The 26,271-nt window shown below is 42.8% G+C and overlaps 1 protein-coding gene across 1 annotated transcript in view; it reads left to right on the top strand.

Annotated features, from left to right (window-relative positions):
- LOC126162579 (uncharacterized) overlaps positions 1–26,271 on the top strand; it is a 384,276-nt gene that overhangs the window by 157,196 nt on the left and 200,809 nt on the right. The window contains exon 3 of the mRNA XM_049919174.1: positions 11,084–11,163. Within this exon, the coding sequence (XP_049775131.1) occupies positions 11,084–11,163 (80 nt within the window). The remainder of the gene's footprint in view (positions 1–11,083; positions 11,164–26,271) is intronic.

Raw genomic sequence — 26,271 nt, 5'->3', positions numbered from 1 at the left:
GTCTTACACTGAAAGTCGAAGCTTTGAATCGTTCTAAAGGCGTAGTCAGATGACTTGGTTGGTACTTAGTTGGTACTCCGAAAGGCGTGTCTTGGCGGCTCGAGCGCCGTTCCCGAGTGCAGGTTTAACTTGTTGCTTACAACAATGCAGCAAAGCCTCCGTGCATACGAGTGTTTTTGATCTCAGATCCACCACGTTGCGAGTAGGAATGAGACTCACTTCTGAAGTGACGCAACAATAACGGAAATCATTAAAAGCAATGTTGAAAAAGGCATCTTCTCCTACCAAGTAAACCAAATAAATCTCTTTATTATGCTACCACTTTTCGTCTACTAGATCATCATGTCCAAAAAGTTTCGAGTCTGAATTACTGAAAAACAGGGAAAAGTTATGGCGATTTTAATGGTTCAGATGTTCTACATAGTCTCCTTCCACTTGAGTAAAAGTCGCAGAACGTTCATCTACATCTACATCCATACTCCGCAAGCCACCTGACGGTGTGTGGCGGAGGGTACTTTGAGTACCTCTATCGGTTCTCCCTTCTATTCCAGTCTCTTATTGTTCGTGGAAAGAAAGATTGTCGGTATGCCTCTGTGTGGGCTCTAAACTCTCTGATTTTATCCTTATGGTCTCTTCGCGAGATATATGAAGAAGGGAGCAAAATACTGCTTGACTCCTCAGTGAAGGTATGTTCTCGAAACTTCAACAAAAGCCCGTACCGAGCTACTGAGCGTCTCTCGTGCAAAGTCTTCCACTGGAGTTTATCTATCATCTCCGTAAGGCTTTTGCGATTACTAAATGATCCTGTGACGAAGCGCGCTGCTCTCCGTTGGATCTTCTCTATCTCCTCTATCAACCCTATCTGGTACGGATCGCACACTGGTGAGCAATATTCAAGCAGTGGGCGAACAAGCGTACTGTAACCTACTTCCTTTGTTTTCGGATTGCATTTCCTTAGGCTTCTTCCAATAAATCTCAGTCTGGCATCTGCTTTACCGACGATCAACTTTATATGATCATTCCATTTTAAATCACTCCTAATGCCTACTCCCAGATAATTTATGTAATTAACTGCTTCCAGTTGCTGACCTGCTATACTGTAGCTAAATGATAAAGGATCTTTCTTTCTATGTATTCGCAGCACATTACACTTGTCTACATTGAGATTCAATAGCCATTCCCTGCACCATGCGTCAATTCGTTTCAGATCCTCCTGCATTTCAGTATAATTTTCCATTGTTGCGTTCATACAACCATGTGAAACTGTCAGAAAATTCCTTGTTTGGGATGTAGCTGAACTGGCGAGTCGCATTGGATTGAAAGTCGGTAATATCCTCAGTGCATGCGAATTTCTGTACTTTGTCTTAGCTAAAGGAATCCACCACAAAACGAAGAAGTCTCGTGACCTGTGCAATTCAATCAAGTCGCGGGAGGCGTCCACGCCTCGTTGTTCAGGAGTGAAGGTTCAAATGGCTCTGAGCACTATGGGACTTAACATCTGTGGTCATCAGTCCCCTAGAACTTAGAACTACTTAAACCTAACTAACCTAAGGACATCACACACATCCATGCCCGGGGCAGGATTCGAACCTGCGACCGTAGCAGTCGCGCGGTTCCGAACTGTGCGCCTAGAATCGCTGGACCACCGCGGCCGGCAGGAGTGAAGGTGTGCGGTACAAACTTTGCATACGTTTTTCTCTTCTCCTTTAAAGTACTCTGAAGTATGTCTTGAACACTTCATTTAGAGATGTTGCACCCTTGCGATTTGCGATACAACTTTGCACACTACGGCCACACGTCCACACTGCCCGCTCACAACTAACTGGTCGACTCCTCCACCTGTTTCTTACAGACGTTAGTTGAAGTTGCGTCCATGGTTACTAAGCAGACGTCGCGTATATACCAGGAATAACACCCGTCTCGGAACGTTTTGGGCGGTCGGTCTTTGTACAATCCATCACGAATTCGAACTGATTATGAGACAGAATGTTCATTATCAAATCATGATCTGTTATATTAATCGTCCACTCTAACAAGACTCTCGCCGCGGTGACTGATGGGAATAGCTGTTTCGATAGAAGTCAGATAACTGTGTACCATTTTCAATCGATGTTCACTTCTTTCCGTTTGCCACCCACGTTCGCTTTCAAAACTTCGAGCAAATAGTCTATCTATATCTGAATCCCGCTCCAGCTACTGCCGGGTCTGGGTGATGACGAGTCCTCTCCATTTGGCTCGGTCCTCCCACCACTTTTCTTCCTTCACTTACTGCCATGTCACACCTCTCCTTTCTACAGACATTCTCACTCCCATTTTCCACCGTGTTCTTGGGCGCCCTCTAGGTCTCTTCCCATCCATCTTTAGTTCTTCCATAATTTTGGGGAGTCTCTGCCCATGCATCCTCTTAACATGCCCATACCATCTTAATCTCTTTTTTTCAATTTCTTCTCTCGTACTTTCTTGTTTAAGGTCCTTTCTAATCTCTTCATTCCTTATTCTGTCCATTCTTGTTTTTCCCTTAACTGCTCTGAGAAATTTCATTTCCCCTGCTTGCAGTCTGCTCCAGTCCCTTTCTGTCATTGTCCAGGTTTCTCCACCATAGGTGACAATAGGGAAGTAATAATTCTTATACATAAGGAGTTTTGCCTATTCTGAAATTTCCTTATTCCAAGTCAGGTGTTTTATTGTTTGGTATAAATTGCCTCCCATCTGTAGCCTCCTATTAATTTCGTTAGTTATTCTTCCATCCCTAGATATTTCACTCCCTAAATAAATGAAACTTTCTACCACTTTGAGGGGTTCTCCATTCAAGGTAATATTTCCGTCGATCCCTTTCCCTCTTCCAAATACCATTACTTCACTCGTATCTTTACTTATTTTTAATCCATACCTTTTCATTATTTCCTCCCACGAATCAAGCTGTAACTGTACATCTACGTCTTTATCACCCCATATTACCATATCATCTGCAAAAATCATCTTTTTGTCTTTTTCTTTTACTATATCTTATTTGTCCTATTCATTCCCTCCATTACAACATTAAACAGTGCAGGAGATACAATACTTCCTTGCTTAAGTCCTTGTCTTATTTCGAAGTATTCAGAGTTCCCCAATGGCGTTCGAATTCTACAATCGTGTCCTCTGTACATTGTCTTTATTACATTAATGTATCCATCTTCTATATCTATCTTCTTCATTTCTTCCCAGAGTCTTCCCCTGTTAACTGAGTCATATGCCTTTTCTATGCCTATAAAAACGATTATCACCCTTTTGTTACACTCCCAACTTTTTTCCATCAGTTGACGGATCGTGCTTCTTCCTTTCCTAAGCCCATGCTGTTCTTCACACAGCTCCTTTTTCTCCTTTCTCCTTTTTCCGAAAAGGAGAAAGGAGCAAATAGTATCTTCTTTAAACAAATCAATAAATTTAAACCATTTCAAACTCCAAACACTAGTCAAAAAGGATAATCGTTGGGTCCACGTTCTCAACTCGGAATTGGGCTTCCTATCGGTGTTTGTTGTTTCTAGAATAAATTCGAATGAATTTTTTTAATCCTACTTTAAATTTTTCTCTGAATTAAATGAGTTCTGCGGAAGTAATCCTTCTTCGGCAGCAGATTCCTATTGGAAAAGCGATTTCAGTAGGCTTTTGGATTTTTTGATCTTTATATTCTTTTTCACAGTTATTCGAGGTAAAAGTCCTGTTTAAATTAAGCCCTTCTGGTGATTTTGGCGCATCGTGATCTTTTGGCGAATATGAGAGCCATCAAGCCCCACATGGATAGACTTCTAGTGAAACATTTTTTAACACAGGCAAGACTAGAAGAGTATATGAATGGCAGGCTTAAAGCGTTATTAAGAGACCTATTATTGCCGGCCGAATTGGCCGAGCGGTTCTAGGCGCTACAGTCTGGAACCGCGCGACCGCTACGGTCCCAGGTTCGAATCCTGCGTCGGGCATGGATGTGTGTGACGCCCTTAGGTTAGTTAGGTTTAAGTAGATCTAAGTTCTAGGGGACTGATGACCTCAGAAGTTAAGTTCCATAGTGCTCAGAGCCATTTGAACCATCTGAAGACCTATTATTCTGAAAACATCACAGTGACCTGTGGTGCCATATCGAGATTCATTAGTGTTTGTGCTAAAAGTACTTTCAGTCCTTGCAGAGGAAATAAAAGCATGGTTGCATGCGCGCAGATGGTGGAGGCGGCATGTTGATTCGGAACGCCTGTGGTACGACCCTGGCAGAATCTGTCATCTACGGCTGCGCTATGCATGCCAAATGACGCGCTGCAGCTCACTGTGGCCTGCTTTACAGGCGAATGAGCGTGCCTGCCGCAGCTGCTCTGTCGGGCTGAACGCAGCCCTGCAACACACTCCGCGATGCACCGTTCGCCGGCAGGACAGCCACCGCGCAATCGAGGCGGGAGGGCGGGGAGTCTCAGCAACCATACGGCAAAAACAAACAAAAAAAACAGCACGCACTCGTAACTTTACAAGCTACACTACTGGCCATTAAAATTGCTACACCAAGAAGAAATGCAGATGATAAACGGGTAATCATTGGACAAATATATTATACTAGAACTGACATGTGAATTTTCACGCAATTTGCATAGATCCTGAGAAATCAGTACCCAGAACAACCACCTCTGGCCGTAATAACGGCCTTGATACGCCTGGGCATTGAGTCAAACAGAGCTTGGATGGCGTGTACAGGTACAGCTGCCCATGCAGCTTCAACACGATACCACAGTTCATCAAGAGTAGTGACTGGCGTATTATGACGAGCCAGTTGCTCGGCCACCATTGCCCAGACGTTTTCAATTGGTGAGAGATCTGGAGAATGTGCTGGCCAGGGCAGCAGTCGAACATCTTCTGTATCCAGAAAGGCCCGTACAGGACCTGCAACATGCGGTCGTGCATTGTCCTGCTGAAATATAGGGTTACGCAGGGATCGAATTAAGGGTAGAGACACGGGTCGTAACACATCTGAAATGTAGCGTCCACTGTTCAAAGTGTCGTCAGTGCGAACAAGAGGTGACCGAGACGTGTAACCAATGGCACCCCATACCATCATGCCGGGTGATACGCCAGTATGGCGATGACGAATACACGCTTCCTATGTGCGTTCACCGCGATGTCGTCAAACATGGATACGACCATCATGATGCTATAAACAGAAGCTGGATTCATCCGAAAAAATGATGTTTTGCCATTCGTGCTCCCAGGTCCGTCGTTGAGTACACCATCGCAGGCGCTCCTGTCTCTGATGCAGCGTCAAGAGTAACCGCAGCCATGGTCTCCGAGCTAATAGTCCATGCTGCTGCAAACGTCGTCGAACTGTTCGTGCAGATGGTTGTTTTCTTGCAAACGTCCCCATCTGTTGACTCAGGGATCGAGACGTGGCTGCACGATCCGTTACAGCCATGCTGATAAGATGCCTGTCATCTAGACTGCTAGTGATACGACGCCGTTGGGATCCGGCACGGCGTTCCGTATTACCCTCCTGAACCCACCGATTCCATATTCTGCTAACAGTCATTGGATCTCGACCAACGCGAGCAGCAATGTCGCGATACCATAAACCGCAATCGCGATAGGCTACAATCCGACCTTTATCAAAGTCGGAAACGTGATGGTACGCATCTGTCGTCCTTACACGAGACATCACAATAACGTTTCACCAGGCAACGCCGGTCAACTGCTGTTTGTGTATGAGAAATCGGTTGGAAACTTTCCTCATGTCAGCACGTTGTGAATGCTCTGAAAAGCTAATCATTTGCGTATCACAGCATCTTCTTCCTGTCGGTTAAATTTCGCGTCTGTAGCACCTCATCTAAGTGGCGTAGCAATTTTAATGGCCAGTAGTGTATTTCGATTTTTTGAGTTTGTATTGATCATACGGCGTGGAGCTCTTAAGAAAAAAAAAAGCTAAGTGCCAGACAATGGATACAGAGCTCTTGGACTCGGTTTCCGTTCATTCTAAAATTTTATCTTTCACTTATTTCTTTTTTCACCTTGGCAATGTTTGTTAACGAAAAAAAAATCGAGGTGCACCATAGTTTGGAGCCCATCTTTAATTTGCTGGATTCATCAGTTCGAAGGTAAGGGAAAGGTAATGGTGTACCACTTCCAGTAGGACCCTACCTAGTAAAGTGTTGTGACATTCAAACCAACATTTGCGTTAATGATAGCTATACATTTTTTATTGGTCATATATGAGGATAAAATTGAAATTCAGCAGTCACTATCTTTAAAACGGTTACTTCTTTAGCAAAGACATAACGGCTTATAAGCATTACTTATTTATTCATTTATTTATTGTGACTTTCGGCCTGAAGGCCGTACAACCATCTTTCAGTATTTTGGAGTTTTACAGAATAAGGTTGCATTTATGAATGAATTTCATAAATAGCCTTAAAACCACGACATTATTTTGGCGAAGGAGAGTTCGTATAGTAGTTGGTAATGACGTATGGCATCGAATTAGTAGTTGTACCAAATCGATTAGCTGGTTTACATACAGTTTAAATTTTTTTTAAAATATGTGACTGATATCCCCTACCGTTATTTCATCACATTCAGAATAAAGGTTATCTCGAATGTGTATTCGATGAAAATGGCCAGGGAATGATCCATGATTAAATCTCATGCAAATTGTGAAACATTAAATATTTTGTTTGCCTTAGTTGTGTTGAACTAGGGCTTGGATGGAATGTTTGGCGGTATTTAACCACTGGCTTACAGGCTTATGAGCCCGACTTCAGATATTATCACCATATCTGCTGTTGCACAGTGTTAGAACTAATTATTCTATCGTAAATCCCCGTTTATTTTTAACCGATGTATTTCATTAAAAAACCAATCGTACGCTGTATTTGCAAAATTTGTTGGTCATAGGCAGAAGTTAGTACCGGCTACCTACCTACGCATATTCCGTTTTTTTTTACTTTATATCTTCGTTGTGTTTTATTCTGGACGACACCTAGCAGTTCCTGACATTAAATATCTTCCCATTTGTCATATAATTCAATCGCTCAGGAGATTCTACGTATCATTCTTCAGAGATTAATACATTTTCAAGGACCATTATTTTGCTGCCGCAGGTCCTTCGAATAAGGGCAGAAAACAAAACAGGATGACATACAGCTGCTACGGATATGGAGAGCGCAAAGTAACGTTGTGCATCGAACTCGATTACATTTGTACTAGTTACGGATGCTTGAGAGAAATCTCGAGAGAACTATTATTCCATATTTTGATAGGTGGCAGTATGGACCAAAAAAGACAGAATTGTGTAGTAAACGTAGGTTCTAAAATGCATACCGAGCAATTGTTCGTCTTTGCTATTGTGGAAAACATCTCTTCTACTGAACAAGTTCTCATAACTCTTAAGGTGTTCATTTCAGAGCCCACCTTTACGGGACATTTCTTGTTTTAGTCCATACTACCACTTTTCATATATAGAATGCTTTATTTAACACCCCTTTGTTGTCGCAGGTCCTTCGAATAAGGGCAGAAAACAAAACAGGATGTCATACAGACAGGGAACCATGTTGTATGTTGTGATAACATATAGATGTGGAGTCCGGACACTGTACGTGGCAGTCGTCGCGAGAGTAAAGAAACAAAAACTTACAATTAGACCGCCCGAGCGTCGAGGAATGGAGTGGGCGAACAATCGCCGCGCGGGATTAGCCGAGCGGTCAGGCGCTGCAGTCATGGACTTTGCGGCTGGTCCCGGCGGAGGTTCGAGTCCTCCCTCGGGCATGTGTGTGTGTGTGTGTGTTTGTCCTTAGGATAATTTAGGTTAAGTACTGTGTAAGCTTATGGACTGATGACCTCAGCAATTAAGTCAAATGGCTCTGAGCACTATGGGACTCAACATCTGAGGTCATCAGTCCCCTAGAACTTAGAACTACTTAAACCTAACTAACCTAAGGACATCACACACATCCATGCAGTTAAGTCCCATAAGATTTCACACACATTTGAACATTTATTTATTTATTTATTTTTGGGGAGGGGGAACTATCCCCGCCTCCCTCTCACAGCCCACGTCAGTCTCCTGTGCTCTCCGAGCAACACACAACACATGGCAATGAGTATTATACAAAGCGTTCGGTAATGGCTACATCGCTATTCTTTGCTGAGGCTGGCAGTGTCGTAAACGTGGTAGTTCAGCCCCGACCTCTACCAGCATCTCACGCAACCATAGTTCGAGACGCCTCCCCCCCCCCCTCCCCCATCCCTCAGCTAAAACTGCCACATTAACCCTTTAAGTGAGAAAACATTTTATCCAGAAAAGCAATGAATATACGTATATGTCGAAAATGTTCAAATGTGTGTGAAATCTTATGGGACTTAACTACTAATGTCATCAGTCCCTAAGCTTACACACTAGCTAACCTAAATTATCCTAAGGACAAACACACACACCCATGCCCGAGCGAGGACTCGAACCTCTGCCGGGATCAGCCGCACAGTCCATGACTGTAGCGCCTCAGACCGCTCGGCTAATCCCGCGCGGCACCTATATGTCGTTGTGTACTGTTTGGGAGCAGCAATCAAGAAAACTGCTCAGTTTTATTACGTATTTCTAAGTTCATCATAAGTGATGGCGTGGTAAACACTCAAACCAATGGAGTAGGGGCACAAAATTTAGGGCCACAAAATTTGTGCTGAAAAGGTTTGGAAAAATCTGCTGGATACTAACAGTGTCAATCTCGCCGGCCGCGGTGGCCGAGAGATTCTAGGCGCTTCAGTCCAGGGACGCACGACTGCTACGGTCGCAGGTTCGAATCCTGCCTCGGGCATGGATGTGTGTGATGACTTTAGGTTACTTAGGCTTAAGTAGTTCTAAGTCTAGGGGACTGATGACCTCAGATGTTAAGTCCCATAGTGCTCAGAGCCATTTGAACCATTTGAGTGACAACCTCTGTTCGTAAACATGCACTCATGAGGACGATATTTCTCGAAGTACTAGAGTTCACAAACAGCTTTAGACTGTGCGTATAAATGCACATTTATAGCCACTTCAGTATCAGAGCCACTTTGACGACTTTCATGAAGTTCCTCCTCAAGCACAGGGAAACAGTCAAGCCTTCCTGCTGCATCTGTACTAGACGCTTCACCCATTGGTTCCACTTGACACTGCGTTACCCAGAGTGTCAACAGTTACTGTAGTAGTATCTGAAACTGTAGAGGTACTAGCTTCATCCTCTGCATCAGAGTCTCCTCCAAATTTCGAATATTCTGCGTTCTATGCTGTAACCCCGTTCGGGCATTCCATCATGCAATCAGCTAGAACTTCATCTGACTTGAAGCTGTGACACCTCCATGAAGTCACTCCTACTGATCTAAAAGAAAGATTCACGAATGTCAGTATGACCCCTGCAACTATAAAACTAACGTAAACGACTCAATAATTCATTTGCCTTTTACACTCAAGTGTGTGCACAAACTATTTTCGTCATGTTGCGTATTTTCAGCAATCATCCTACATGTGCACTGTCAGAGGAAATAATATTATTTCAGCGGCTAATATTTTCGAGATTAATTTGTGAAACAATATTATCTGCAATGCCCATTCTTCATCAGAAGCATTTCACAGCTTGTAATCAGTAAAATCGGATGTAAATAGGAACTACATTGACGACAGTCTATTTGCTTACATGAACGGCACGGAAGAAACGCAGCTGTAAATATGCTTAAAAGCAACTCCTGTACTGATATTATACTTTCGAAAGCAGGAAATCTGTGTATCGAACTTACCGTCATTTATATCAGAACAGTAAATCCACAGGTGACAAATGGTAGCTGAACACGAAACCAGCTCTGAAGACGAGTGCCTCAAAGGCTATCGGTAAATATTCACGCTGTTACAAATTTGTCCGCTGATACCTCAAGCCTGCCAACTTAGAAACATAAAAATGGTACTCACTACTTATCACACAAAATATAGAGAAAATATTAATACCAGTACAATCGATTGTTTGTAGTAAATAAAGCAATAAATATCATTCACAAGTGGTGTATATATTTACCAGTGTCGCTTAAAGGGTTAAAATACTCGCATAATAATCAGTGTTCTAATTTACTTCCTAAATCTGTTACTGGCGCATGTGGTAGGAAGGCGAATGGGTCAGTCCATCGACCAGGCACTGCATCTAGGGCAACTATGATTGGGAAACAAGACCCCGTGTGCAGCTGTTCCAGTATACACAGGTGTCGGTAGCGCCATGCTACAGTCTAACGTAACAATAACATCAGCAGCATACGATATTAGAACATTTTTGGCAGTTTACCTTATCAGTGCGCCGTCGCTGATGGCACACCTTCAGTCTTCAATGAGAGCCCGTCCTGGCAGTCTGTTTATCGGTAAACGCTGAGTGCTCTTACAGCGTCATTTCGATTACAAACAGACTGCCTTCGTGTTTATGAAAAACATTCGGCCTCATGCTTCTTGCCTCGCCGCTGTGAAAATGAATGATGAACAGTCGTTATTTTCAACAACTTCAAAGTTACTATAGACAGCAAGTCTTGTTATCACCTTAATTTATTCCTTTTGTCCTCTCGGGAGCGATGTATATTCGAATGTGCTAGACAAGGCCGGCCACTACACCCTGCCAAAGCGTTTATGTTGTTGATGCATTAGGCATTCCGTCCTCGACCTTTACACACGTTACAAAAGAAACGGACCGCTTCAAGAAACCAGCAGATACGTGGAGGCGCCTGCAGGGTCGCTACTTGTGCTTCTTTCCTGTCGAGCAGGTAGTTTACATCACACACTTCCTTTCACGGCGCTTAACTGCCGAGTTACCGGCGATGTACGGTGTACACACGCCCACTACATAATGCACAGAACAACTAAGGGTAAAACGCATGTGTCGCATAAGCTGCATTATTAATAGGGAAAACAGTACATTATGTACGGTAGTTACTGTAACTATCAGTTTTGGTGCAATAAGATGACTTAGTAACTTTAAATACGAAATACAGCTGAAAGCACAGTTTCAAACCGTAGCTTACAAAATTACGAATAGTTCACTGTAAGATGCTAATCGAACTTTTCTTATTTCAGTTTTCTGGGGGCGCTACTCGTGCTGCCAAAGTCGAGTGAAGCTTTCCGAGATGTTTCTCCGCAGCTGTTTAACATCACTGGTGAGTTCTGTAAATTATAGTTCGCTAAACTTTATCTAATCACTATAGTACCAAACAGTTTTAAAGTCCCCAAACAACTAATGATACCTTAAATAACAATGTTTTGTTCAGTAATTTTTTATGTAGTCAGGATAGCCAATTATTACAAAAATGTTCATACTGGTTTCGGCAGGTCACCGTCATCATGCTATGTGATGAGAACATTCAAAACATATTTCTACCGCAGCTAAAGATAACATTTTTGTACACATGGACAACACGGAATCTGATGAATACACATTTATGAAAATATATTTAACTACATAATACGATAAACTGAAAGTGAAATTTATTTCAGTTTCCGCAACATATACTGTATTATTGTACATAATATTTTCAAAATTGTTCTCCCTCCTCCTTCAGACCAACTGTGTAGGTAACTGTACACTGTATTATGCTGTGTGTACTACGTTTAAAGAAATACTTGTTCTTTCTCTTTTTTCCTATTGCTGCCACATAACTATTCGATAGTTAAATTTTCAGTCTACAACCTAAATTCTCTGCTTACGAATTATAGTCTCGGTCCTTTCTTTACTAATTTATTACAGTTTATAGCAATGGATACACCGAAGTACATAACAGCAATTGTTATTACTACTTTTAACACATTTATCTAAATTGAAAGAAAACTAAAGATTGTTCGTCAACACTCACCACTGAAAGATCTAGTGCAAACCTTTTTTTCTCTTCTAAACTGCTACTAGAGTTTCCAGTTAGAGTATCGTTAGGTGATTTGTGTATGTAAAGCGTATTTCGATAATGATGCTTTGCTCATTTTCCGTAACAGAATTTACAGTACGCCCCTAAAATTTGGTCTGTATAAATCACTTTTTGGACCTCAGTGAATTATTTCACATCATCATGGAAAAACTAATTTGGTCTTGCTCTTTCTGAAGCACCTTCAGAGACCCAGACAGGGGTGTCTCGAACATTTTTTTATACCAAACGAGCTTATTGTGTCAACAAAGTGAAAATTGGTGAATATGGAGGGGATGGGGTATTCGTCAGTACCGTTTGTATATTAGTTGGGTGATCTCTATTCTGTGTGCTTTTGTGCTTTAATCGTTCTTACCCAGCGTTTGTCTAGGACAAAAATGGAGTTTCGGCTCTCACCTTGCCAAATAGGTGTTATTAACTGCATGGCAATTACTCGCAGAATGACGAGACTAGCAGAGTAACTATCAAGAGGATTTCATTACGAACTCAGACTGTTTCTTGTTCACTTTCGCGGTGTTTCATAATGTACATAGAATCGTAAGAATGTAAATCATAAGAACAATTTGTACCTTGTAGTACCTACAGTGACCACTTTTGTAGTATCTTATTCGCTTTGGTACCAGCCAATGTAAGAGAGCAATGGAAACTCAACGCTTCATCAAAGTATGTTTGTAAATGCCTGTGTGTTGTCTGCCTTTCGGTTGGTACAATTTTTAAATGTACGTCTTGATTTCAGCTACGGGAAATGAGTATTTCAGCAATACATAGGTTGTTTTGGTAATAGTAACCGACATATTGTCACCATTACATTATTGTTGTATCTTGTCAGAGCCATCATGTGCGCTTTCATTTGATATTGAGTGTACACAAGTAGTGTACACAAGTTTCCTCTAGAATTCTAGAACATATTTTGTGCTCACATATGATGAGTTTTTTGGAAACAGAACAACTCGTTCGTAGGAACTAACATGTATTTCGCAATCACCAATCATACTGAAACCCATCTACCGCTATTGGCTCGCGATATACGGAAGTTTGTTGATAGTGGCACCACGATTAATGCCATACTTTCTGACGTCCGACAAGACATTGATAAAGTTCCATACTGCCGCCTATTAAATATAACTAAACACAAAGGAAATTCAGACGTTGGCTGCGAGTGGATACTGATTTAAATCAATGGGGGAAGTAGAAAACTTGTGCCAGTCCGGGATTAGAATCCGGGTCTCCTGCTTAAAAGGCAGATGCGTTGACCACTGCTCCATCCGGATGCAGTGCTCATCGCCACTGCGCGGACTACCCCAGCATGCCTCCTGTCAGACTCAGATTCTCAACCTATCCATACACTACGAATGTTGTGCCCATTGCCCATTATCCTCATTAATCGCGGCATTTCGCCGATTCCCGTAAGAGTTCGAGCCTGGTGGGCGTCTGCACTGAAGAGATCATTAGCAGTCATTGCCTTAATATATACTAAATATAAGAGCCAATCGAATGAAAACCGAGCACCCGCCAAAACGGGACCATGGAATGGTTCCAAACTAATCACCACGTACGTTGAGGCATTTATCACACTAGGAGACGAGACGATCAACTCCTGTTTGACACTCGTACAATGCCGTGGGCCGTTGACGGATCCACAACTTCACCCATTCTTACACTTCCACGTCGGACTGAAACTGATGTCCAAGTTTGTCTCTCTTCAGGTCATCTAATGTTGTATCCTGAATTCTCGTCAAATATGGGGTGCCTAGGAAACCCGCTTTCTCGGATCGCTAGACAACAATTCAAGCAAATCGTATTAATGAGTTTTTTTTACAGAAAATAGATGCAATACCTAACTTTGAGAAATGCAGATGTGTCGCAAGAAAAGGGCGACAAGCAATATAATAAATGTCTTTCAGTATAACGATTCCAATACAAGTCAAGTAATACAGTGGATGTTTCTATTCAGGTCGCTGGCCTTGACGCTTCTGTAGAACTGTAGAACTCGTATCTGGAAAGTAATGAAATTAATGGCATTCAGTGAATAATAATATTACTATGACCGAAATAAGAGAAAATGTTACTTCGACAGTTACAAAATATGTAAGTTCACAGAAGATCAACTGAAAATGTAGACTGGACCCTTTAACGTAAGTGTAAGGAAAGCAGTATTAATAATTGAAAGTAATGTACTGCAGTGTATCAAAATTAGTTGACGTGGAAGTGGGCAGCAGGGTCCAGAGACACAGAATAAATACAAGGTGATTCAGCTGCCCCTACCGATGGGTTTTATGCAACCCGCGACATCTTCAAACACCACATGCAAGATTTTCATATTCTCTCGCTCACGACATGCAAACTATTTGTGCTACAGAAAAAATGCCCAGGGCCTTTTTGTAGGAAATTTAAGATGGTTAAAATTATTACTCGGATACATTTTCTCTATAGCTTTCGAATTATTCAACAAAATGTATAAAATTGACCTTAAAATGCGTTTTTCTTGAATAATTCGAAATCTGTGGCCTCCAGAGAAAACATATCCCAGTATATACGTTACTTGTTTAAACTTCCTATAAAAAGGTCTCGTTCATTTTTTCTGTTGGACCAACAGTTCACATGCAACAGGTGAGAGGCTATGAAAATGTCGTAAGTAGTTTCTGAAGCCGTTGCAGGTTGCATAAAACCTATCGATAGGGACAGCTGAATTGCCCTTTATAGTTAATGTTTTTAGGCATTGTTATAATAAAGACATACAGATGTCTGAAGGTCTTTGAATCGATAGCCATATCACTAGTTAGATATGAAATAGGGCGTTACATGTGATGGACAGTGGATTTTCGTTAGTCATTGTACAGGCGTCTGTGAGATTTTTAGGCACCACCATTAATTTCGTTTATTATACGATGTTATGTGCAAAATGGAGAGTCTTTTACGTTCGATTGTGTGTGATGGTAGACTGCTTTTAAGATATATATACTGCATATGTGTTTGTTAATATGTAAAATAATGTGTCATTTTTTTTTTGTTTATTGAACTTTGTAAAAGGGGTCATGTCTTCCTGGAACATGTTAGCTTTTTTCTCTATTAAATAAATCATGCATATCGACAAATGGTGTATCGTAATCTCCATACTGACACCGTTATTTGTAGGTGTGAGACCATTACCAAGGAAAATTAAGGGTCAGAGAGAGAAGGTTCTAAGAAGAATTGCACTCTTCAGCTCGGTTTCGTTTAATCAGCAACCGGACGTCTCATAAACGTTAGAAAACTCCAGTGGGAGCCACTTCAGCAAAGGCACTGTGTATCGCGAGAGCTTACGTTCCATAACAGTAAAGAAACACAATACTTCCTGCCACTTGTAACTAGGGTAATGACCACAGCGCAAAATTAGACAAATTCAGGCTATACACAGCTTTACTGACCATGGGTCATCAATATATCGTCCACAAATGAAATAGGATGGGAGGAATAATGATTGTGGGAAACCATGTACAGATCGCCACATACGGTACGGTGCAGATGTACCTGTAATCTCCCAAACTGTCAGCACGAAGTCTTCCGTGAATGAAACAGAATCCTCCGCTTGCTCGTCCCCGATCAGGAAGTCTAGGAGCAGTTCGATTTCAGAAATAATAAAGCATGCCTCTGCATATAGATCTTGATAGCCATACTTTGGTAATTCGTTTGATTACTTTTTTACTGTCGACCGTCCCTTCGACTACTGCAACAATCACAATAGCTGCAGTATAATGTACGAGGATTACTGAATGTGCCCGTTGAGTATTTCGGTTGCATATTTTTATGGTGATCCTGTAACACTGTTTGGCACCTGGTTAATAGCAGCACCCTTGGTTACACTGCAATTGGTGCTTGCTGACTCTGCGTAGTTCGTGGAGCGCCTGTAATCGTCACGTCATCCAGCGAACAAATGATGTGAAGAAACATGTACGTTTTGAACGCTAAGTGCCTCTGTCCTTGTACTGTTGAAAAATCACTGCTTTGGTAATTCACTTAAACCTCTAGAACTCTACGCAGCCCCTGACCATCTTTTAATAATTTATTGAAAATGGAACGATCCGAGTAATGAACAACTGGAAAAGATTTGCTGCGCTGATTAGATAACTGAAAATGGTCGAAGTGTACATCCTGTCGATTGCAAGAAAAGCGATCCTGAAAAAGAGAAATTTTTTGCATCAAATATAAATTTAAGTGTTAGGAAGTATTTGTCTGGGATGTAACATTGAACGGATTTGGACGACAGTTCAGATAAGAGTAGAGTAGAAGGTTTTGAAATGTGATGCTGTAAATGAATGCTGAAGATACACATGTATAAAGGATAACTAATGAGATGCTGAAGAGCAATGGAAAGAAAAGAAACTAATGGTAGAACCTGACTGAAAGAAAATATACGTCGATTGGACACATCATGAAGCATCAAGAAATGGTCAAATTGGTATTGGAAGGAAGTGTGGTGAGTAAAAATTATCGTGGGAGATCAAGGCTTGACTATAGTAAGCACGTTTAAATGGGTGTAGGTTGCAGAAGTTATGCAGGATAAAGATAATGTATATTTTCTCGGCGTAATCTATTTATAAAAAACCTCTCACGTTTCCAGTCGGGTGTTAAAATACCGCGACGTTTAGCCAGGAGATGATGTGTATGATACTCTTCAAAACTACCACGCTGCTGAAAACCCGAGGAATTTTCATCGTCTGAAATGAGTAAGTTTGCACAGGGTACCCTAGCGTGGAGAGTTGCACACATGTCGGACTGAAGTCTACAATAGCAACAACAGCGTGCATTTCGCCAAAATTACGAGAGTGAACGAAAATTTTATCTCGAACGGCAAATTCCCCCGAAATCCGTACGGGAAATGAAACAGAGAGAGATAGTGAGAGGGATTTATGTGCGTTTGATAAATCCTTTCCCTCAAAAATTTCCTTTCTTCATCCCTCCTCTGTGGTACCGCAGATGACGTGCCACTGACCTCATTTGTACTAAGATCGCATTACACGCGAGGTGCCTAGTTCCTTCCTCCGCCCTGAGTGGAATACATAAGTTCTGAACAATATTCACCAACCTGCAGTCTTCTACAGTTGTTGTCCCTAAGCAGAAAATCGCAAGTAGATCGTGAGTCCGTTATCCTGAGGCGATAAATTGCGCAATTACAATCCAGTTTACGAATCACAGATAATTTCCGATCTTCACACTTTCACACAGAGTAAACAATATAATGAACTGCGGCTTTGCGTAATTACTATTGGACTAGTTCTCAATTACATGTTAAAAAAACAGAGATTGTTAATTAAGTTCTTAGCCGATACCGACCGCGGCAGACAACATGTCTGTTCCCCGAGACCACGATCGAGCTATCGTATTTACAAACCAGTGATTGCTAATTAGGTCTTAACTGAAACCGACCGCGGCAGACACCATGTCTGTCCTCCGAGACTGCCTATCGAGCTCTCTTATTTACAAACCAGAGATTGCTAATTAAGTCTTCACTGAAACCGACCCCGCGACATAAAACATGTCCGTCCTCCGAGAGTGACTTCCGAGCTCTGATCTTGTAGCCAAATCACCTCGCCCGCTACCCAAGTTAGGCGAGATCAGAGGATCTCCGAAGTGTTTCGTCTACCTTTTCGTTTAGCAATTGTTTATTATTCTGCTGATAAATAACACTTTTGAAATTATCGAATGATAGCCTGCTACTGAAAGATGCTTTATATGAAATGCAAGTAAATTCACTGTCTAGTTTTTCTAATATTAACAACAGAAGTTTACCACTTTGAGGCGCTATTCGAACACAGCTGCCAATCGCGGAGGAGGACCACGCTTTAGATGGTCTTTCTCATAATACACGTACCGAATACATCACACCACATTGCCTCATCTTCCCACTGCTGCCTTCTCAACTGTTCTAAGAAGTTCTTCTTGAGGATAAATATGATTGCTGTGAGGCCAGGAATATTGCATCCGTTGTTTGAGTGGATATTATTTCCATCACTTGGCGCCTTGCAGTCGAACAGTTACATGGCTGCACCAAACTCTTAGATAATAAATAATGCGAAGGTTACGAAGTAGCTGGCGAAGTTGGCGTTTAATTTTCATGCTGCAGCTCTTCGGCTACCTTAAACATCAGAAAAATGGACTTGAGGCGGCGTAAAATTCCCTCCTTAAGGTAAACTCGAGTTTCTAGTGGGATCCCTGCCGTGAATATTTCATGAAGCCTGAGTGCGTTTTTCTGTGAACTATTGGCCCGCCTACCCCTCGCGGGGACACGGAGTACTCCAACTTCCGTGACTGCCGAGCTGAGCTGACGTGACAAGAAGTGAGGCGAGATTTTCCGCCCGTCAGAGCCGCCTCGTCAGAGGCGCCCTCCGCTCTGAGCTGCTAGCTGGAGGTTGGTTGGATGGCGCGCTCCGCAACTTTGACACTGGATCGAGCAACTTCGTTCCAACGCCGAGGCACTAATATCGACGCCGCCTCGCTGATAGATACACAAAAGGAGCACGCAGAGCACAAAGAAAGTCCAGCATCACCCCTTTCGATCAGAAACACGACAGAATGAAATACACGGTCTAGTCACATTAATGTGACTACCGCCTACGTTCGACGTCAAAGTGCAAGAACCACTCACAGACGGCAGAAGGCAGCACTAGCAGTGGAGGGAGTGTAAAGCATGTCGGAGAGGCGCGGAAAACAGTGCAGTCAATGTCGTAATGCGGAAACTGGGCAATTTGACTGACGCCCATAAGGCCTCCATCATTGGCTTTTGAGCCAAGGGTGCAAGCATTTCCGAAACGGTTCAGTTTGTAAACTGCGCACATGCCACTGTAAAGTATATCGTGCGTTGCAAAATGGTGTCCAAAACAGACGCCGAGGCAGATGTGGTACACAGCAGGCCATAGATGATAGGGGTGAACGATGGCCGGCCGAAGTGGCCGAGCGGTTCTAGGCGCTACAGTCTGGAACCGCGCGACCACTACGGTCGCAGGTTCGAATCCTGCCTCGGGCATGGATGTGTGTGATGTCCTTAGGTTAGTTAGGTTTAAGTAGTTCTAGGGGACTGATGACCACAGCAGTTAAGTCCCATAGTGCTCAGAGCCATTCGAACCATTTTGGTGAACGATGGCTGCAGAGATGTGCACGGACCGACATATGTGCAACTGTTGATCAACTGACTATCCAAATGAATCATGGGACTACCAAAAGTGTTACCTCAACGAGCGTTCAGCGAACGCTGCTGCGTGTGGGCCTCTACAACAGGCACCTGACTGCTGTTCATTGGCGACAAATGATGGAATTTGCACGCCAGTACTGGAAGTCCACTGAGTGGCGACAGGTGGCCTTTTCAGATGACAGATGGCCGCTGGCGTGTACGGTGTGAAATATCTGAAAGCAAGTACCCTGCAACAATTGCCAGAAGAGTCCAGGCCGGAGGAGGGAGCGTTACGGTCTGGCAAATGTTTTCGTGGTATTCCCGAGGGCTTTCGTCATGCTGGAAGCCATAATGGATCAACACAAGCATACACTTATCTTTGGGGACGATGCCCACCGCCAAATGCAGTTGGGCTTTCCTCGGCAGGATGGCATCTACCAGCAGACAGTGCAGCGCGTCACAAAGCTCCTAGTCAACGTGCGTGTTTCTCAGGGCACCAGAATGAGTTTACCGTACTCCCCCGGCCACCAAACTCCTTGGCATTAAACCCAAACGAGAATTTGAGGAACCACCTCGATCGGACTGTTTGCGCCATGGACCCTCAACCGAGGAACCTAGTGCGGCTGGCCACGGCATTGGAAGTGGCATGGCATCTCAACCCTATTGGTACCTTCCTAAACCTCACAGACTCTCTTCCTGCACGTCTCGTAGAGGCCCGCGCTGCAAAATGTGACGATTCAGCCTTTTGAGAGGTGGTCACAGTAACCTGAGTGGACAGAGTAGACTGTGTCGAAAAACAGTTACTACGGAAACGATGGAAAAAGGCGAGTTGAACATGAGAGGGGTCTGCGACTACGCTATCCGGAGACGTCGGCCTTACATCGTTAATTTGCAACCAGTGCTACAGCTGCATATGGATGGGGGCAACAGAAACACTATATTTTCACATGGAAAAGGTCCTTCCTACGTCCAGCATGATGGCTTCATACAGAAATTAGACTCCATAAGTTGTCCAGAATATGTGCAATCATGCAATAATTGCAGCAACACAGAGTCGATGTTGGCTGGGGTCCCGCAAGGTTCAGTTCTGGGACAGCGTGGGGTAGCCGCGCGGTATATTGCCGCCTTGCAAAGGTTCGTGCGGCTTCCCCCCCCCCTCCCCCCCCCCCCCCCCCCCCCACCGTCGGAGGTTCGAGTCCTCCTTCAGGCATGGGTGTGTGTGTGGTTGTGTGGTGTGTATGTTGTCCTTAGCGTAAATTAGTTTAAGTTCGATCAAGTAGTGTGTAAGCCTAGGGACTCATGACCTCAACAATTTGGTCCCGTAGGAAATTACCACAAATTTAAATTTCAGTTATGGGACCTATGCTGTAGTCTATCAGCACCAACGACATACCCAGGCAGGCGGTAGTGGAAAACGTCCTGTATGACACTGCGCTATTCAAACGCTGCCCCGACCTAAAATTCAGTGTTAGGCTCCTCCAAATACATCTGGACAAAATCACCTAACGTTGCACTGTCTGGAAAGTGAAAATCAATCCTAGGAAGAGCCAAGCACTTGTTTTCGCTACCAAGCCCAAGCTCTCTCTCCTGACCTAGTCAAGTACCTTGGTCGTACCATAGACAAGAAACTGGCTTGGAGGTCGTACGTAACCAGTGCAGCCAATAATAAGTGTGGCCTACTTTACCGATTGTAGGGCCCACCTGCTCTTCAAGAGCGGCACACTATTACACAAGGCAAAACTATCTGACGTGCTCTCATACTTCCGACCGTCTTGTACGGTTCGGAAATGTTTTCAACTGCCGCCGACACACATCTAAAAAAACTGCAGCCTCTTCAGCACAAAGTTTTCAGACTTAGAAAGGGCGCTCCCCGCTACGCTCTCAACACACATATTAGGCGACAGTTAGGACAACTGTTCATCTACCACATCATTCAGAGAAAAAGCAGTCTAATTCTGTACGGAAACAAATTCTTCGCCACCAATTTTGTTAATTCATTAGGTCTAAAAACCCCAAATTCGTTTCATAAAGGCCCAGAAACGACCCTTACAGGGCACTTTAAGGACTGACGCACATTTGCAGAAGGCAGTCAGTTACCATTTAACAATGATCGAGGAGCATTCGATTGAAAGCTTGTGGCTGTATAACCACTTGATACGGTTGGAAGCCCAGGTTGATTTCATTTAGGCACTAGGAGTTTCTGCTCAACATAGTCTTAGACATTCAGGAAGACAAATCGATCCAAACACGTATTAAGCGATTTACGCATTTTTTACTGAATCTCAATGTACATTCATGGTACCTGAAGCAATTCAAGATCATTCAAATGTCTCTTGTGAGCAGCTGTTTGTATCTGTTGCACCTTTGTGTATGAAAAATAACCAACGCCCTATTATCTACTGTGAAGCCATAATGCGAATGTAACACGATGTTATTATAGACATTATGTGTTATTTATTAATTTGAAAAACATAAAATGTTTCAGGAAGATCTGATCCCAAAAATGGTTCAAATGGCTCTGAGCACTATGGGGCTTAACTTCTGAGGTCATCAGTCCCCTAGAACTTAGAACTACTTAAACCTAACTAACCTAAGGACATCACACAGATCCATGCACGAGGCAGGATTTGAACCTGCGCGGTTCCAGACTGTAGCGCCTAGAACCGCTCGGCGACCCTGGCCGGCATCTGATTCCACTACGAAGTTCTACAAACAAGGAAAAACAAGGAAAACATGACTCATTATTTGTCAAATAACATACACATATTGGATTGAAATGTTGTCCATGTAGTATATGTAGCTTAAACATATTACGCCGTCACTCACAGTCCAAAATTTTGATTGTTGCAAAATATATTATCAAACGTATAAAAGGCCTTCCATTTTACATGTCACATGGTATAATGATCGGAATTACACGTGACACCAATCTCTGTTCACTGACTAACGAAAATCCACTGCTAGTCACCTCCTAAACATGGTAACACTCTGTTTCGTATATATCAATGCCAACGAAAGATACAGCAGTTGACTCAAAAACATTTGTGTATTTGTGGCAGCAATGCGTAGAAACAATCTTACTCCTATATTACAAAGCTTTTCATCTACTGAGATTTGGAAGATTGTTATAATTGTGACGTTTCCTAACGAGTGCTGGCTGTTCTTTCTTAAGATGCTTTGCTACCACCGACGAATCATTCTCATTATTATTGTTGTTGTTGTTGTGGTATTCAGTCCTGAGACTGGTTTGATGCAGCTCTCCATGCCATTCTATCCTGTGCAAGCCTCTTCATCTCCCAACACATACCTCAACCTACGTCCTTCTGAATTTGCTTCGTGTATTCATCTCTTGGTCTCCCTCTACGATTTTTATCCTCCACGCTGCCCTCCAATACTAAATGGGTGATCCCTTGATGCCTCAGAACATGTCCTACCAACCGATCCCTTCTTCTAGTCAAGTTGTGCCACAAACTTCTCTTCTCCCCAATCCTATTCAGTACCTCCTCATTAGTTATGTGATCTACCCATCTAATCTTCAGCATTCTTCTGTAGCACCACATTTCAAAAGATTCTATTCTCTTCTTGTCCAAACTATTTATCGTCCATGTTTCACTTCCATACATGCCTACACTCCATACAAGCACATTCAGAAATGACTTCCTGACACTTAAATCTATACTCGATGTTAACAAATTTCTCTTCTTCAGAAACGCTTTCTTTGCCATTGCCAGTCTACATTTTATATCCTCTCTACTTCGACCATCATCAGTTATTTTGCTCCCCAAATAGCAAAACTCCTTTACTACTTTAAGTGTCTCATTTCCTAATCTAATTCCCTCAGCATCACCCGACTTAATCCGACTACATTTCATTATCCTCCTTTTGCTTTTGTTGATGTTCATCTTACATCCTCCTTTCAAGACACTATCCATTCCGTTCAACTGCTCTTCCAAGTCCTATGCTGTCTCTAACAGAATTACAATGTCATCGGCGTACCTCAAAGTTTTTGTTTCTTCTCCATGGATTTTAATACCTACTCCGAATTTTTCTTTCGTTTCCTTCACTGCTTGCTCAATATACAGATTGAATAACATCGGGGATAGGCTACAACCCTGTCTCACTCCCTTCCCAACCACTGCTTCCCTTCATGCCCCTCGATTCTTATAACTGCCATCTGGTTTCAGTACAAATTGTAAATAGCTTTTCGCTCCCTGTATTTTACCCCTGCCTCCTTCAGAACTTGAAAGAGAGTATTCCAGTCAACATTGTCAAAAGCTTTCTCTAAGTCTACAAATGCTAGAAACGTAGGTTTGCCCTTCCTTAATCTAGCTTCTAAGATAAGTCGTAGGGTCAGTATTGCCTCACGTGTTCCAACATTTCTATGGAATCCAAACTGATCTTCCCCGAGGTCGGCTTCTACTAGTTTTTCCATTCTTCTGTAAAGAATTCGCGTTAGTATTTTGCAGCTGTGACTTATTAAACTGATAGTTCGGTAATTTTCACATCTGTCAACACCTGCTTTCTTTAGGATTGGAATTATTATATGCTTCTTGAAGTCTGAAGGTATTTCGCCTGTTTCATACATCTTGCTCACCAGATGGTAGAGTTTTGTCAGGACTGGCTCTCCCAAGGCCGTCAGTAGTTCCAATGGAATGTTGTCTACTCCGGGGGTCTTGTTTCGACTCAGGTCTTTCAGTGATCTGTCAAACTCTTTACGCAGTATCGTATCTCCCATTTCATATTCATCTACATCCTCTTCCATTTCCATAATATTGTCCTCAAGTACATCGCCCTTGTATAGACCTTCTATATACTCCTTCAACCTTTGTGCTTTCCCTTCTTTGCTTGGAACTGGGTTTCCATCTGAGCTCTTGATGTTCATGCAAGTGGTTCTCTTATCTCCAAAGGTCTCTTTAATTTTCCTGTAGGTAGTATCTATCTTACCCCTAGTGAGATAAGCCTCTACATCCTTACATTTGTCCTCTAGCCATCCCTGCTTAGCCATTTTGCACTTCCTGTCGATCTCATTTTTGAGGCGTTTGTATTCCTTTTTGCCTGCTTCATTTACTGCATTTTTATATTTTCTCCTTTCATCAATTAAATTCAGTATCTCTTCTGTTACCCAAGGATTTCTGCTAGCCCTCGTCTTTTTACCTACTTGATCCTCTGCCGCCTTCACTACTTCATCCCTCAAAACTTCCCATTCTTCTTCTACTGTAGTTCTTTCCCCCGTCTCTGTCAGTTGTTCCCTTATGCTCTCCCTGAAACTCTGTACAACCTCTGGTTCCTTTCAGTTTATCCAGGTCCCATCTCCTTAAATTCCCACCTTTTTGCAGTTTCTTCAGTTTTAATCTACAGGTCATAACCAATAGATTGTGGTCAGAGTCCACATCTGCCCCTGGAAATGTCTTACAATTTAAAACCTGGTTCCTAAATCTCTGTCTTACCATTAGATAATCTATTTGAAACCTGTCAGTATCTCCAGGCTTCTTCCATGTATACAGCCTTCTTTTATGATTCTTGAACCAAGTGTTAGCTATGATTAAGTTGTGGTCTGTGCAAAATTCTACCAGGCGGCTTCCTCTTTCATTTCTTAGCCCCAATCCATATTCACCTATTACGTTTCCTTCTCTCCCTTTTCCTACTACGAATTCCAGTCACCCATGACTATTAAATTTTCGTCACCCTTCACTATCTGAATAATTTCTTTTATTTCATCATACATTTCTTCAATTTCTTCGTCATCTGCAGAGCTAGTTGGCATATAAACTTGTACTACTGTAGTAGGCGTGGGCTTCGTATCTATCTTGACCACAATAATGCGTTCACTATGCTGTCTGTAGTAGCTTACTCGCATTCCTATTTTCCTATTCATTATTAAACCTACTCCTGCATTACCCCTATTTGATTTTGTGTTTATAACCCTGTAGTCACCTGACCAGAAGTCTTGTTCCTCCGCCCGCATCTCGTGGTCGTGCGGTAGAGTTCTCGCTTCCCACGCCCGGGTTCCCGGGTTCGATTCCCGGCGGGGTCAGGGATTTTCTCTGCCTTGTGATGGCTGGGTGTTGTGTGCTGTCCTTAGGTTAGTTAGGTTTAAGTAGTTCTAAGTTCTAGGGGACTTATGACCACAGCAGTTGAGTCCCATAGTGCTCAGAGCCATTTGAACCATCTTGTTCCTCCTGCCACCGAACTTCACTAATTCCCACTATATCTAAGTTTAACCTATCCATTTCCCTTTTTAAATTTTCTAACCTACCTGCCCGATTAAGGGATCTGACATTCCACGCTCCGATCCGTAGAACGCCAGTTTTCTTTCTCCTGATAACGACATCCTCTTGAGTAGTCCCCGCCCGAAGATCCGAATGGGGGACTATTTTACGTCCGGAATATTTTACCCAAGAGGATGCCATCATCATTTAACCATACAGTAAAGCTGCATGCCCTCGGGATAAATTACGGCCGTAGTTTCCCCTTGCTTTCAGCCGTTCGCAGTACCAGCACAGCAAGTCCGTTTTGGTTAGTGTTACAAGGCCAGATCAGTCAATCATCCAGACTGTTGCTCTTGCAACTACTGAAAAGGCTGCTGCCCCTCTTCAGGAACACCACACGTTTGTCTGGCCTCTCAACAGATACCCCTCCGTTGAGGTTGCACCTACGGTACGGCTATCTGTATCGCTGAGGCACGCAAGCCTCCCCACCAACGGCAAGGTCCATGGTCCATGGGGGAGGCTCATTATTATTATGTTCACTGAATTTCGTATTGAAGTCCCTTCCTGTCTGACACACATACTTTCTCTCATGGTCTTCGTATTTTCTTTCATAAACTTCCACTTTTCACATCCACTGCAATATAGCACTAAGAATGTCTTCAGTATAAGTATATGCTCTTAAGAATAATTATTCAGATGCTCCAGGAGCTTTGAGTCGTCCGCCGTATTGTTGGTTGGCACTGATATATACGAAAGAGGGTGTTATAATTTTCGGTAAATGACTGGTAGTGAATATTCGTTAGTCAGTGAACAGAGTTCGGTGAGATTTGTTAAGTATCATCAGTAAAGCCCATCGTCACACCACGTCACACGACGCAAGTAAAATGGGAGGTCTTGTTTACGACCGGCAATGTATTTTGTAGCTTTCAAGCTGTTTGACTGTGTCTAATGCATAATATTTCGAGCTATACGTATACACTAAATGAACCAAAAAAA

Source organism: Schistocerca cancellata, chromosome 2, assembly GCF_023864275.1.
Source record: "Schistocerca cancellata isolate TAMUIC-IGC-003103 chromosome 2, iqSchCanc2.1, whole genome shotgun sequence".
In the NCBI taxonomy this organism is placed as follows: Eukaryota; Metazoa; Arthropoda; class Insecta; order Orthoptera; family Acrididae; genus Schistocerca; species Schistocerca cancellata.
Note: the sequence above shows the minus strand (reverse complement) of the source record. Positions and strands in the feature narration are given on the sequence as shown.